General features: G+C 56.2%; 2 protein-coding genes across 6 annotated transcripts; one reads left to right on the forward strand and one right to left on the reverse strand.

Moving 5' to 3' along the window:
* The first annotated feature begins 761 nt into the window (after positions 1-761).
* CCDC85B (coiled-coil domain containing 85B) lies at positions 762-1,612 on the forward strand. Its single transcript, XM_055260928.2, has one exon. It carries the CDS (start codon positions 762-764, stop codon positions 1,368-1,370), a length of 609 nt encoding a protein of 202 aa, XP_055116903.1. The 3' UTR covers positions 1,371-1,612.
* A 513-nt stretch (positions 1,613-2,125) lies between these two features.
* On the reverse strand, positions 2,126-10,528 carry FOSL1 (FOS like 1, AP-1 transcription factor subunit). Of its 5 annotated transcripts, none has more exons than XM_055260532.2 (4): positions 10,224-10,528; positions 6,790-6,987; positions 4,005-4,112; positions 2,126-3,282 (listed from the first exon to the last, which is right to left on the reverse strand). In XM_055260532.2, the coding sequence occupies exons 1-4, from the start codon at positions 10,320-10,322 to the stop codon at positions 2,872-2,874; spliced, it is 816 nt and encodes a 271-aa protein (XP_055116507.1). In that variant the 5' UTR covers positions 10,323-10,528; the 3' UTR covers positions 2,126-2,871. The 5 variants fall into 5 exon arrangements, with proteins under 5 accessions (XP_055116507.1, XP_055116771.1, XP_055116663.1 ...); XM_055260796.2 differs by having other exon boundaries at positions 4,005-4,107; positions 10,224-10,504; XM_055260688.2 differs by lacking the exon at positions 6,790-6,987 and having other exon boundaries at positions 10,224-10,504.
* Between the last annotated feature and the right edge of the window lie 3,411 nt (positions 10,529-13,939).

The following is a 13,939-nucleotide window of genomic DNA, read 5'->3' on the forward strand; positions in this document are numbered from 1 at the left end:
TTATTTCTTGCTTAACACAGCGTGTCTTCCCGGACAGACTGCGACCTCCTTGAGGATGGAATCAGTATTTTGGTTAAATTTATTTCTGCATGGGCCTTGCACATAAAAAACGTTTATTGAACAAACGAATCCTGTATGTTCCTCCCCGCCAGACAGGAAACGCTCCCTGGGAGGGAGGGTAGTCTAATTGTGAGCTAGGACGTTTGGACTCAGAGTTCCGAGGAACCAGGAGCGATCCTTAGTGGGGCGAGACTTCCGAATTTGATCAAAGGTGGACTGGAGAGCGGTCCATCTGACTTCTGTGGGGGATGGGCAGGAGTCAGGGGCGGACGCCTGAATTTTGGTTCTCAGAAGAGCCGAGAGGCCTAGGCTCAAGCTTAGGGCGATCCGGTACTTGGAGGTTCGAAGCTCCTAGTTTCGGGTTGAGACCGATGCGGAGGGCAATGACGCGCGAGTTCTTGACATCAAAGATCAGTAACACCCGGAGCAGGTGGGGAAGGGGGGGGCCCCCCCTGAGCTCAGGCCCCGCCCCTTTCCGGGGACGTTTCACGGGATTGGCTGTCCTTTCATAACGTCATGCGGCCCCGCCCCGGCGCGCGCCCCGCCGCGTGCCCAGCCAGGGTAGCTGCTGCAGCCTACGCTGCCTCGGCCACTGCCTGCCGCGCGCGGAGCCGGAGCCCGAGCCTGAGTGGCGCCGGGCCCGACGTGGGGCTCCTGGGCCGTGGCGGCGGGCGGGCGATGCTCCAGCGGCCTGACCAGCCATGGAGGCCGAGGCAGGCGGCCTGGAGGAGCTGACGGACGAGGAGATGGCGGCGCTGGGCAAGGAAGAGCTAGTGCGGCGCCTGCGGCGGGAGGAGGCGGCGCGCCTGGCGGCACTGGTGCAGCGCGGCCGCCTCATGCAGGAGGTGAATCGGCAGCTGCAGGGCCACCTGGGCGAGATCCGCGAGCTCAAGCAGCTCAACCGGCGTCTGCAGGCAGAGAACCGAGAGCTGCGCGACCTCTGCTGCTTCCTGGACTCGGAGCGCCAGCGCGGGCGGCGCGCCGCGCGCCAGTGGCAGCTCTTTGGGACCCAGGCATCCCGGGCCGTGCGCGAGGACCTGGGCGGCTGTTGGCAGAAGCTGGCCGAGCTGGAGGGCCGCCAGGAGGAGCTGCTGCGGGAGAACCTGGCGCTTAAGGAGCTCTGCCTGGCGCTGGGCGAAGAATGGGGCCCCCGCGGCGGCCCCGGCGGCGCAGGGGGCTCAGGAGCCGGGCCAACACCCGAGCTTGCCTTGCCTCCGTGCGGGCCCCGCGACCTAGGCGATGGAAGCTCCAGCACTGGCAGCGTGGGCAGTCCGGATCAGTTGCCCCTGGCCTGTTCCCCCGATGACTGAAGGCACTGCTTCCTCCACGCCGACGCCCGCCCGGATTGCTCCCCGAGCCCCGGGACCGCTGTGGACCTCGGGACTGGACGCCGTCCTGGCTGCGCGGGAGGGGCCGCTGGCATGGACTAAGAAATCCTGACACCAAGAGGGGCCCCTAGCTCTTGCTGGCAGGGCAGCAGGGGGACTGAAGGCTGGAACAGAGGGACTTGCTGGGGGTTGGATTGGGGGTAATAAACCCGGACGGAAGCGGAGCCCACGGCCTGGGCAGCGTCTGTTTGGTACTCGCCGGGGTTGGGGCGAGGGTGGGGTGCTGATACAGGGTACCATTCCCATCCAGAAGGACTGCAGAACTAATGATTCCCCCATTACTTCGAGCCTGGGGTGGGATGCGGGGCAGTGGTATGGTAAACCAGACTTTCCCCATCGGGCGCCGAGACCGGCCGTAATCCAGCCCCTGAAGTGGCTCCAGCTCCCTTCCCGGCTCCTTCCTGTCCAAGACAATGGGGCAGGAAGCAGGTGCTGGGGGCCTAGAACCACTCGGCTGCCTCCTCTGAGGCTGGAAGGGGGCATAACAGCGCCCCCCCCCGTGGCACACGCAGCAGCACTGTGGGCCCCCACGGGGAGAGGAGCGGTAAGCCTCTTCGCTTTTACCCCAGAGGACTGTCTCCCCTCAGTCCTGGAGATGAGGCCGAGCGGATGTAGCCCCACTTGTCAGATAAGACGAAAGTCCAAAAATATCAAAGAATTTGTCCAATGTCATGCAGTGAGTCTGTAGAGCTAAGGCTGGGACCTAAGGCTCCAAATACTCTCCCATTGGCCTCTGGGTCCAGTGAGGCACTCAGGCCACAGCTTCAAGCCTTTTATTCCATTTTGGTAGGTTTGTATAAAAATACTCTCTTTAGGAAAATAAATAGCAGCTGCCCTCGCTGTGGAGGCTTGGATTTCCTGGAGCTGAAGGCTTCTCAAAGCTGAGATCTGCAGACCAGCTCATCACAGAAGCCATGGGCGCCTCCTGAGCTGTGCGATTCAGGAGAGGGCGGCAGAATGGCCTGGTCCAATCACCTGCTGCTGCTGGCAGTGGGGTTGGTGAGTTAGTGTTCTAGGTGGGTAAAGTGGCACCTTCTGTCAGGGGATAGGGGGTTTGGTGGATCACAGGAAGAGGGTGATGGAGAATGTGGCAGTGATCTGGAAGGGGTTAGGGCTCCAGAGGACCTCTAAGGATCTACAAAGTCTCTGGGCTGCCAGGATTCGTCCGGCACAAATGGGAAATATTTTGTCTCTGATTTAGTGCAAATTGTGCTAGAGAGGCCAGCTCTAGAGAAACAGTGGGCAGCTTTGGTGGCCCCAAGCTGGCTCTACTGTGAAGCACAATATGGTCAGTCTCATTAGAGGGATGGAGAAGAAGCTGCGGGAGTTGGATGTGGGATACTGTCCAGGCCAGCTGGACCGGTGGGGAAGGGGAGGAGATGTTGGCTAGGGTGGCATCTGCAGGCAGTAGGGCTCGGGCGCCTCACAAAGCGAGGAGGGTTGGAGAGCCAAGGGGGTCAGAGGATGGGTCTCCGCTGCTGCTGCTACTCTTGCGATGAGCTGAGGCACAGGGCTCAGGAGTGCTGGGGTAGGTGAAGACCAGGCTGGGGGTGAAAGGAGTTAGGGAGGGTGTGGTCATGAGTGTGGGGGTGTGCAGTGCCTCAGGTTCAAGCACAGGCCCTGGGGAAAGGGAGATACAAGGTACAGGGCGGCAGGGGGCTGGTGGGCTGCTGGTGCCGCTGGTACTGCCTGTGTCCGCCTCCTTGGCTCCTTCTGGGATTTTGCAGATGGGTCGGTGGGCTTCCAGCACCAGCTCCAGGCGCTCCTTCTGCTTCTGCAGCTCCTCAATCTCTCGCTGCAGCCCGGATTTCTCATCTTCCAGTTTGTCAGTCTCCTGTAGAAGATCAGGAGAGGAGTCAGGAAGGTGAAGGCTGAATACCCCAGAGCCTCAGACGTTTGGACTCAGGGTTCTGAGGAGCTAGGGTTGGGCGGGGGGAGAGGGGGGTCAGTGGAGAGTCCCCAGCAAGTCTGGACTACAACTCCCGTGAGCCCCTGGGAGAAAATGGGCACAACTCCCATCAGGCCCAGACGTTTTAGGAGACTGCTGGCACCAGGCAGTGGCTCCGGCCTGTAATCCCAGCACTTTGGGAGGCTGAGGTGGGCGGATCACTTGAGACCAGGAGTTTGAGACCAGCCTGGCCAACATGGCGAAACCCCGTGTCTACTAAAAATACAAAAATTAGGTAGGGAGGCAGGCGCCTGTAGCCCCAGGTACTCAGCAGGCTGAGGCATGAGAATTGCTTGAGCCTGGGAGACAGATGTCACAGTGAGCCATGAGCTGAGATCTCGCCACTGCACTCCAGCCTGGGTGACAGAGCGAGACTCTGTCTCAAAAAAAAAAAAAAGGAGATTGCTGGCTGAGCTTCGGCTCTGCTCTGCTGCGAGTGAGACATGCTGCAGCCAATTTCTAATCAATTTTTCCTCATCATTTTCCCAGAAGGACTGCCCCTCGGACAAGGAGCTAGGATGGTGGGAAGGGGGTTACATATACTGGGGCTCTGGGGGCTCTGGGAGACAGGGTCCCTCTGAGCTCGGTGGACCAGGGCTGGTGCTCACCGCCTGCAGGAAGTCGGTCAGTTCCTTCCTCCGGTTCCTGCACTTGGCCGCAGCCAGCTTGTTCCGCTCGCGCCTTACTCGGCGGCGCTCCTCTTCCTCCGGGCTGATCTGGGGGTGAGACCGGCAGTGAGGAGGACCCTGGGCTACTGGCTGCCTGGAACTCGCCCCCCACAGTGGCCCAGTGGTAGGACCCTGGCAGAGGTCATGGCAAGGCCCTCTCAGCCTGTGATTTAGGGATCACTGCACCCAACCAGTTCCCTGCACTGAGACGCTGTCTTCTTGGATTGGTAAAATTTCCTCCTCGCACCTAGCTTTAGTGCACATTCCTCTCCCATAATGCCCTCCCCCCTCCGCAAACCCTAACCCTCCTCATCTCCCAGGACTCAACTAAGATGCTCCTGCCTCCAGGAAGCCCTCTTATTCCCCAGCCAGAAGTGACCGTTCCTTCTCAGCACCCTCTTTGCAGGACCCTCATCCTTCTGGATCTCTGGACAACAAAGTCTCCTCTTCCATGAGTCGTAAGCACTAGGAGGGGCTAATGAGTGCTGCTCATTAAGTTGCAATTTATTGGAAAACTACTATGTGCCAGCCAAGTACTTTACATAGATTCTTGTTTTTCCACTGAGAATATGCAAAGATGTTTTTTTTTTTTTAGACAGAGTCTCACTCTTTCCCAGGCTGGAGTGCATGGGCCCGATCTTGGCTCACTGCAACCTCCTCCTACTAGGTTCAAGTGATTCTCGTGCCTCAGCCTCCCAAGTAGCTGGGGTTACAGGCATGCACCACCACACCTGGCTAATTTTTGTATTTTTAGTGGAGATGAGGTTTCACCATGTTGGCCAGGCTGGTCTTGAACTCTTAACCTCAGGTGATCCACCCTCCTCAGCCTCCCAAAGTGCTGGGATTATAGGCATGAGCCACTGTGCTCGGCCTTTTTTTTCTCTTTTTCTTTTTTTTATGTAGTGACAGGGTCTCACTATGTTGCCCAGGCTGGTCTGGAACTCGTGAGCTCAAGGGATCCTCCTGCACTGGCCTCCTAGAGGGCTTGGATTACCAGGGGGAGTCACCACAGTTGGCCTCTTTTTTTTTAAACATAGATTCTTCTTTTTTTTTTTTTTGAGACGGAGTCTCGCTCTGTTGCCCAGGCTGGAGTGCAGTGGCACAATCTCGGCTCACTGCAAGCTCTGCCTACCGGGTTCACGCCATTCTCCTGCCTCAGCCTCCCGAGTAGCTGGGACTACAGGCGCCTGCCACCATGCCCGGCTAATTTTTTGTATTTTGTAGTAGAGACAGGGTTTCACCATGTTAGCCAGGATGGTCTCGATCTCCTGACCTCATGATCCACCCACCTTGGCCTTCCAAAGTGCTGGGATTACAGGCGTGAGCCACCACACCTGGGCTTAAACTAGATACTTAACCCAACTTTCCATGAAAAACTGAAGCCCAGGGAGGATAACTTGCTTATGGTTCCAGAGCAGGACTTAGAACCCATAGAATGCACTCACTCTATTCCACATTGAGTGACAGGCCAGATGAGAGAGACCATTTCACCAAAAGGATCCAACTGACAGCTCACAGCCCTACCTGGAGAACCCAGGATCAAAGGGTCACCCTCAGGACCAGGCTGAAGGAAGGACGCACAGGAGGGTTTACCCCTGGCCTGCTTCTGTGGCTCTCACCACAGTACCTCCTCACCACAAAGGCCAGACATTCTGTTCTAGGAAACCTGTCCCTGGCTGATCTTTCATCTTTCCCAGGGCCCTAACCTCTCTCCCCATCCTCTATCTGCCGACCAAGCTTTTTAACCTCATCCCCTGTAGTCTCCCACACCAAAATGCCCCAGGGAGAGGAAAGATGAGCCACTCCTTTAAAGACTTGCCATCTCTTACTCACTTATTTTGGTAAGGGCTTTGGGGAGCCAAGAATTATCAGTTCCCTCTACTTTGAGCCTTCTGTTAGCTCCCAGTGAGACAGTGTGGCTCGGTGATTAGTTTTGGGGGTTTCATTTTATTTTGTTTTTTCGGTAGAGACAGGGTCTCTCTACGTTGCCCAGCCTAGTCTTGAACTCCTGGCCTCAAGTGATCCTCTTGCCTAAGTCTCTCAAAGTGCTGGGATTACAGGCATGAGCTACTGCACCTGGCCCTGGTTTGGTGGTTAGGATCTGACTTCAGAGTTGTATAGACCTGGGGCCAAGGCCAGTCCTGTGTCATTACTCACTACTTGTGTGATCTTGGGCAAGTGACTACCCCTCTGTGCCTTCATTTCCTTGGTGGAAGATGGGGAAAACCAGAGTACATTCCCCAGAAAGATTTTGTGAGGATTAAATGAGACAGGGAAACTGAGACTGAGGGAGTAGCTGAAGGGAACCCTCTTGTTCCTGTTCTCTCCCAGACAACATAAGCGCCCCCTCTGTGCATGTCAGCAGGTGGAGACCCCCTCACCATTCCGTGTGCGCACCTTACATGATCTTGCCTCCGCCTCCATCCTTGCTCCTGCCACCCACTCTACCTGGAATGTCCTTTCCTTCCTCTCTGCCTCTGCCAGTCCTACCCATCCTTCTAGGCTAATATGCCACCTTTTCCAGGAAGCTTTCCCTGATCCAGAAGTGACTGTTGTACCCTCTGGGCCTCCCATGGGGCTCCTATCACTTTCAGCCTTGGGCAGTAGTCACCTATAGCCTACCTTACCCCCTCCTAAGCCTGTGCTCTCCTTTCTGGCAGGAGTTTCTCTGCACCCTAGCACTCCTGGGCAGAGTCAGAACCACTGCAATGCCTCTGTGCCTTACCTGTTCACAAGGCCTTCGACGTACCGCTGGAGGCGGCCCCAGGGCCCGGATGACTCCTGGCCGGGGTTGTGGGGGGCTGTACTGAGGGTAGGTCAGAGGCCTGGGGTAACTGCTGGGCCCCAGGAAATGAGGCTGTACCATCCACTGCAGCTCCTGACTGCCACTCATGGTGTTGATGCTTGGCACGAGATGGAACTTCTAAGGAATAAGAAATGGAAGGCCACAGATGAGGTCTGTGTGGATTGAGGGGCTTCCACTGGGCAGAGGCTACACTGCTGTCTACCCTGAATGTACAGGCTAGCTCTGGGAACAGAAAGAACACAGCTTGGCAGTCAGAGACTGACCTGGTGGCAAATCCCTGCTCATAAGCTGTGTGGCTGTGGGCAGGTCACATAACCTCTTTGTGCCCCCATTTCCCCATTAGAGCTAACATTTATAAAGCATAAACTGCCAGGAGCTGTTCTAACCACTTTACAAATACTGACTCATATCGTTGGCACAGTAATATCTTCATTTTCTTTTCTTTCTTTTTCTTTTCCCTTTTTTTTTTTTTTTGTTGAGACAGAGTCTCACTCTGTTGCCCAGGCTGGAATGCAGTGGCACGATCTAGGCTCACTGCAATCTGTGCCTCCCAGGTTTGAATGATTCTCCTGCCCCAGCCTCCTGAGTAGCTGGGATTATAGGCGTGCCCCACCACGCCCGGCTAATTTTTGTATTTTTAGTAAAGACAGGGTTTCACCACGTTTGCCAGGCTGGTCTCCAGCTCCCAACCTCAGGTGATCCACCTGCCTCGGCCTCCCAAAGTGCTGGTATTACAGGCGTGAGCCACCGTGCCCAGCCTAGTATCTTCATTTTCAGACGGGAGAACAGTTGTCCACAGACACAGAGCCAGTGATTAGGAAATGGGATTTGAGCCCAGCAGCTGGGCTCTTACCCACTCCTGCACCCATTTGCATGGAGAGGATAATTACAGCTCCCAGCTCACAGGGAGGCTGTGAGAATCAGGTGAGAGAATGTGTGCAACAGTCTGGTAAGTGGCAGGTGCCCAGAGGGGCTGAGGCAGGAAAGAGTCACTACTCTGGGTTCAGGCCATTCCATTGCTTTTTTGCTTTGTTTTTCTTGAGACGGGGTCTCACTCTGTCACCCAGGCTGGAGTGCAGTGACCTGTGGGCTCAAGCAATCCTCCTACCTCAGCCTCCCAAGTAGCTGGGACTACTGATGTGCACCACCACATTTGGCTAATTTTTTTTTCTTTTTTTTTCTTTTTTTTGAGACAGAGTCTCACTTTGTCGCCCAGGTTGGAGTGCAGTGGCCCGATCTCGGCTCACTGCAACCTCCACCTCGCGGATTCAAGCAATTCTCCTGCCTCAGCCTCCTGAGTAGCTGGGACTACAGGTGCCCACAACTGTGCCCGCCTAATTTTTGTATTTTTAGTAGAGACGGGGTTTCACTATGTTGGCCAGGCTGGTCTTGAACTCCTGACCTCAGGTGATCCACCCGCCTTGGCCTCCCACAGTGCTGGGATTATAGGCATGAGCCACCGCGCATGGCCTGGCTAATTTATTTTTTATTTTTTTGTAGAGACAGGCTCTCACTAGGTTGCCCAAGGTGGTCTCAAATTCCTGAGCTGAAGCAGTCCACCCACCTCAGCCTCCCAAAGTGTTGCGATGACAGGCTTTAGCCACCTGGCATGGCAGGCTGTCCCAATTCTAATCTCAGCTCTCAGCTACTTACTGGCTGTGTGATCATGGGCAAGTTATTTAACCTCTATGTGCCTCAGTTTCCTCATTTTTAATATTGTTACAGGTGAAGATTACAGGATTTCACTGATATTAAGAAGTACCCTTTAATAGCTCTGAAATCATAGTTTAATTGGCAATTAAAAAAAATTTTAGTGGACTAGGCATGGTGGCTCATACTCAGCACTTTGGGAGGCTGAGGTAAAAGGATCACTTGAGCTCAGGAGTTTGAGGTCACACTGGGCAACACAGTGAGACTTCATTTCTACAAAAAAATTAAAAAATTAGTTGAATGTGGTGGTGCATGCCTGTGGCCAGGTCGCTTCCCAGCTAGGATCTCAGTAAGATTGCTTGAGCCCAGGAGGCTGAGGCTGCAGTGAGCTGTGATTGCGCCACTGCTCTATAGTCTGGGCAACAGAGGGAGACCCCGTCTCAGAAAAAAAAAAAGGAAAGAAAATTAGTGACATAAAGTTATAGTGGGTTTTTTTCAATCAATGAGGTCTTCGATTCCGTGAAATATGGTAAATGATGTAGCAAGGGCCCAGCACGACGTCCCTCTTCCCATTCTATCAGCCAGCTATCTGAGGAGTGGGTTGGGATGGGGCTCAGTGTTCTGGGAGAAGTGGGTTCGAGCTCTGCCGCTGGGCCCTGGGTGTGGGCGCCCAATCGTCCGGGAAGCGCCCCACAAGCCCAGGCAAGTCCCGACAGCGGTAGCCCGAGCCCAAGCGCTGCGGGCCTGGCGTCCCAGTGACCCCAGTTCCGGGTCCGAGGCACCGCCGGCGGCATCTCCCACTCCCGGGCCCGGGCCGCTCCGGGCCAGGAAGGGAGGGACGCCCCGGGTGACTCAGCCGCCGTGACTCGGCCGCCGTGACTCGGCGGAACGGACGCCCCTCCTTCCCTCCCCTGTCGACACGTGCTCGCAGCCCCTCGACAGGAAACGGGCACCTGCAGCCTCCCGGGTGCCCCCCGGCGGGCAGCGGGCGCCGTTAGGGGCCGAGAGTGGGGTCGCGAGAGTCGCCCGCAGCCTGATCCTGCGCACGTCCCGGAACCTCGAGGTCTCTATTCGCCGCATTCGGCAAAGGGATCGAGGGCCGGTCTCCGGGGACCTGACAGGTTCCACTGCCCGGACCCCCCCGGGCTCCCCAGGCCGAGAAACGATAGGGACTTGGCGACGGAGAGGCGAAGGACAGACAGACGGACGGACACGCGGAGGGTCGCAGACCGGGCCGGGACTCCCACCCTGGCCCAGCTGCGCTCCCGACGGATCCCGCCTCCCTCCTGTGTGGGGACGCTCACCCCAGCTCAGACTCCAGATCCCAGGAATTCAGCCCGAGGCGGAGAGACCCTCCGAGCCATCGGGGCGGCCACCCCAGGCGCCCACGCCCCTTCTGAAGCAGGGTGGACGCAGAAGTCAGAGGTGGGCAGGAGGAGAGAAAGCGGGCACGGAGACGGAGGGACGGAAGCGGACGGCGAGGGAGAAGGGGGCGGCTGGGAGAAGGGGAGTTCGCGGGTCTCTGCCGCCCGCTGCGCGGTGGGGGCAACTGGCCCCGGACGGCGAGGGGCAGGATCCTCGCCCCGGCCCCCATCCCGGCCCCAACTCCGGTTCCCGGCTACAGTCCCGGAGCGTGCGGGAGTTGACTCCGGCCTCACACGCGCCGTCCTCCCGGGGGACCCCCGGCGTCCGGCCCCTCTCACCTGCTGGGCTGCCTGCGCTGCGGCCGGGGGCTGCGCGGGGCCGCCGTACCCGCCGCCGTTCCCGGAGCTCGGGCCGGGTTCCCCGAAGTCTCGAAACATGCCCGGGGCTGGCGGCTCTGCGGGGTCCACGGCTGCTGGGTTCTGACTCACCCGCGCAGTGCGGAGTCTTTTCTTTTTATGAATGAAAAGTTCTCGGGCTGAACCACTGCGACCGCGGGGGGTGGGGGCGTTGCAGCGGCGCGGTCACCTCCAGGCTCCACCCCCGAGACGCGCCGCCTTGGCCCGTCGGTCCCGAACTTGGCGACGCCTCCCCAAGTCCGGCGGCAGCCTTTTCACCGGGATGGGCCCGGCTCGGCGTTCCCCGGCAGCTGTGGGCCCGCCCTCCTGACGTAGCTGCCCATACATGGTGTAACTTCCTCGCCGCGCCCAGGTGGAGCCCCGGGTTCCCCTGCGGACTGACGCACCTGCCAGAGCCCGCGCCCCGCCCCAGCCCTCTCGAGGCCTGGGCTAGCCTCCGTTTCTGCTCCCACAAAATAGCACGAAAGAATCACATCTCTAGGAGCCACGCCAACTGCCACCCAAAGCTTCGTGGAGTGAGGTCTTTCCTCTGGCCTTGTTTTAAGGCTTCGAGTATATGAAAAGTGAATAAACGACAAACCAGGGTTACAAAAATGGTGGCATATTTTATTTTATTTTATTTTATTTTATATTTTTGAGACAGGGTCTCTGTCACCCAAGCTGGAGTGCAGTGGCTCGATCTCGGCGCACTGCAGGCTCAACTTCCTGAGCTAAAGGGATTCTCCTGCCTCAGCGCCCCCTCCAAGTAAGTGGGACTACAGGCGCGCGTCACCATGCCCAGGTAATTTTTGTGTTTTTTGTAGAGATTGGGTCTCGCCGTATTGCCCAGGCTAGGTGGCATATTTTAAATGTTTCCGATAAGGTAATGCTTTGAACTAACCACATACAAAATGCAATATAATTGTATTACTCAGGATAATTTCAGGAGCTATAACGAGTTTTAATTCAGGGCCACTACAGGTGTCCTGAGATCTGATAAACGCCGTCTTCTTTACGGTCAGTGCCTTTCGGAGGCTGTGTGGCCGCCAGACTTGTTTGGAGAGTATGTCAAAGGTGAGTGAATGTGAGGCAGGTATCATCCTCACCCCTGTTTTACAGATGGGGAAACTGAGGCTGGAAGATGCTGAAATGAATTGCTCAAGGTCGCTAAGTGAGTAGCTGGCACAGGTTGCCAAGTCACAGCCGTAGGCACTCTAAGCCCAGGCTCAGCCAAGATTTTTCAAAGCCCTTACACTTTCACAGACACCTTGTCGCACATCCAGAATGTTAGTGCTGGGCACCATCCCAAAGCTTCTCTCTGATTACTTCCATCTATAGATGAGGAAACTGAGGCCCAGATGGAGTAGTGAGCTGTCAGTTGTCACACGACTACAGAAAGAGGGCTGGGGCCAGGTGTGGTGGCTCATGCCTGTAATCCTAGCATTTTGGGAGGCCAAGGCAGAAAGAACCATTTGAGACCCCATCTCTACAAAAAATTATAAAATTTTCCGGACATGGTGGTACGCCTGCCTTGTGGTCCCAGCTATTCTGGAGGCTGAGGAGGGAGGATGGCTTGAGCCAGGGAGGTCGAGGCTGGGGTGAGCTGTGACTATGCCACTGCACCCCAGCCTGGGGGACAGAGCAAGACTCAAAGTAAATAGATCAAGAGGGCTGGGCTCTCCTGCTTCCCCATCGGTCCTTCCATTTCATCAGCTCTAGCTTTGCCCTCTGGGCTACTTTCCTTGAGAACACAGGCCAGCAGTCTTTGGGTGCACTCAGGACTTAGAGCCAGGAAGTCCAGATTGCCCCTGGGGTTCCAGTCCCAGAGCTACAGTTTTCTGTCTGTGTGACACTGGGCAGTTCACCTTCCCTCAATTGGGCCTCCCTGCTGATCTCATGGAGCTGTTGTGGGATCAAATGAGATCACAGATGTGAAAGTGCTTTGTAAGCTGTAAAGTATTATGCACTCAGAAAGTGGTTACCAGCCTGGTGCCTCTCCTTTGCCTTTGAGCGACCCAGTGCTTGTCACCCTCTTGTCATCATCATCTGTGTGTGTGTGTGTGTGTGTGTGTGTGAGAGAGAGAGAGAGAGAGAGAGAGAGAGGAGAGTGTTTTTGATGCAGTGTGATCCGTGGACAGAACACCCATGCTGGGATCAGACAGCTGTGGGGTCTGGGTTTGAATGTGGTTATGCTGCTCACCAGTTGTGTGACCTAGATGAGGCACACAATCTCTCAGAGCCTCTTTCTTTATCTGTGAAATGGAGACATAATGATAACTATCTCAAGGGTTGTTGGAGGACACAAGTAATGTCACATGCTTAGCACAGCACATAGTAAGCATTTGACACATAGGCTGGGTGCTGTGGCTCACGCCTGTAATCCCAGCACTTTGGGAGGCTGAGGCTGGTGGATCACGAGGTCAAGATCTCGAGACCAGCCTGACTAACATGGAGAAACCCCCTCTCTACTAAAAATCCAAAAATTAGCTAGGCGTGGTGGCCCACGCCTGTGGTCCCAGCTGTTTGGGAGGCTGAGGCAGGAGAATTGCTTGAACCCGGGAGGCGGAGGTTGCAGTGAGCCAAGATTGCGCCACTGCACTCCAGCCTGGGTGACAGAGCGAGACTCCGTCAAAAAAAAAAAAAAAAAAAAAACCCAGGGGTGAGAGCCTTTGGGACTGATCACACGTGCACATGTGCACACACACTGATACCTCAACTTCTTGGCAGAGCCCAAGCTGGACAGGTCAAGTGTGACACAGGTAACCAGGGGAGGGGTGACACAGGTCAGCCTTGACTGCGTTCACTTGCCTGCTCCAGAAACATCACCCTGCACCTGACCCCACCGCCCCCAAGCAGTGGATGCTGGGGCCACTGGGGCAGCTGAGGGAGCAGGGGTTCAGGTCTGGATGTGTGTGTGTGTTTGTGTGTGTGTGTGATTGTGTGCGTGTGTGATTACATGACTTTGAAAGTCTCTTCCTGCTCTAACCGTCGCTGGAGCCACAAGGAGGTCCTTTCAGAGGGAGCACATTCCAACCTCCTCAGTCACTAACCCCCGCCTTGTGGCCGTAGAAGCGTTCCTGGCCTCTGACCTCACCAGCTTCCACCCAGGGCGGCCAGGAGAGAACCCCAGGGGGCCACAGCCATCGCTGGAAGTTTGAGGGCAGGGAGGCCTGAGAGACCCTGCCACTGTGCCTTGGTGGCTCTGTAAGACTGGCTCAGTCCCTTCCCCTCTCTGAGCCCCAGAGAATCCCTGCCTTTTGGGGCTGCAGTGAAGGAGAGGAGGCTTGGCACCCTGTGTGTTCTCAGTGTGGCCAGGGCATTGAAGGTGATATTTATGTTTCTTAGTTTCTATTCACTCTTTAATTGAAGTTTATGTTGTTTTTGTTTGCTTGTTTGTTTGGTTTGAGATAGGGTCTCACTCTGATGCCGAGGCTGGAGTGCAGTGGCAGGATCGCAGCTCACTGCAGCCTCAAACTTCTGGGCTCAAGCGATCCTCCCTCCTCAGCCTCCCGAGTAGCTGGGGCTACAGGCGCATGCCACCACGCCCACCTAATTTTTTTTGGCTCAAGCAATCTGCCTGCCTCGGTCTCACAAAGTGCTAGGATTACAGGCATGAGCCACCGCGCCTGGCCTTTGAAGTTCACGTTTTTACTTGAGAT

The sequence above is a fragment of the Symphalangus syndactylus genome, chromosome 1 (assembly GCF_028878055.3).
Source record: "Symphalangus syndactylus isolate Jambi chromosome 1, NHGRI_mSymSyn1-v2.1_pri, whole genome shotgun sequence".
Classification (NCBI taxonomy): domain Eukaryota; kingdom Metazoa; phylum Chordata; class Mammalia; order Primates; family Hylobatidae; genus Symphalangus; species Symphalangus syndactylus.

Excerpts from the sequence above, each read along its gene's own strand:
- CCDC85B (XM_055260928.2), top strand. The coding sequence starts at position 762 with ATGGAGGCCGAGGCAGGCGGCCTGGAGGAGCTGACGGACGAGGAGATG.
- FOSL1 (XM_055260532.2), bottom strand. The coding sequence starts at position 10,322 with ATGTTTCGAGACTTCGGGGAACCCGGCCCGAGCTCCGGGAACGGCGGC. Across the intron at positions 6,988-10,223 it reads CAGCGCAGGCAGCCCAGCAG|AAGTTCCATCTCGTGCCAAG; the intron begins GTGAGAGGGGCC and ends CTTATTCCTTAG. Across the intron at positions 3,283-4,004 it reads TGACCGACTTCCTGCAGGCG|GAGACTGACAAACTGGAAGA; the intron begins GTGAGCACCAGC and ends GATCTTCTACAG.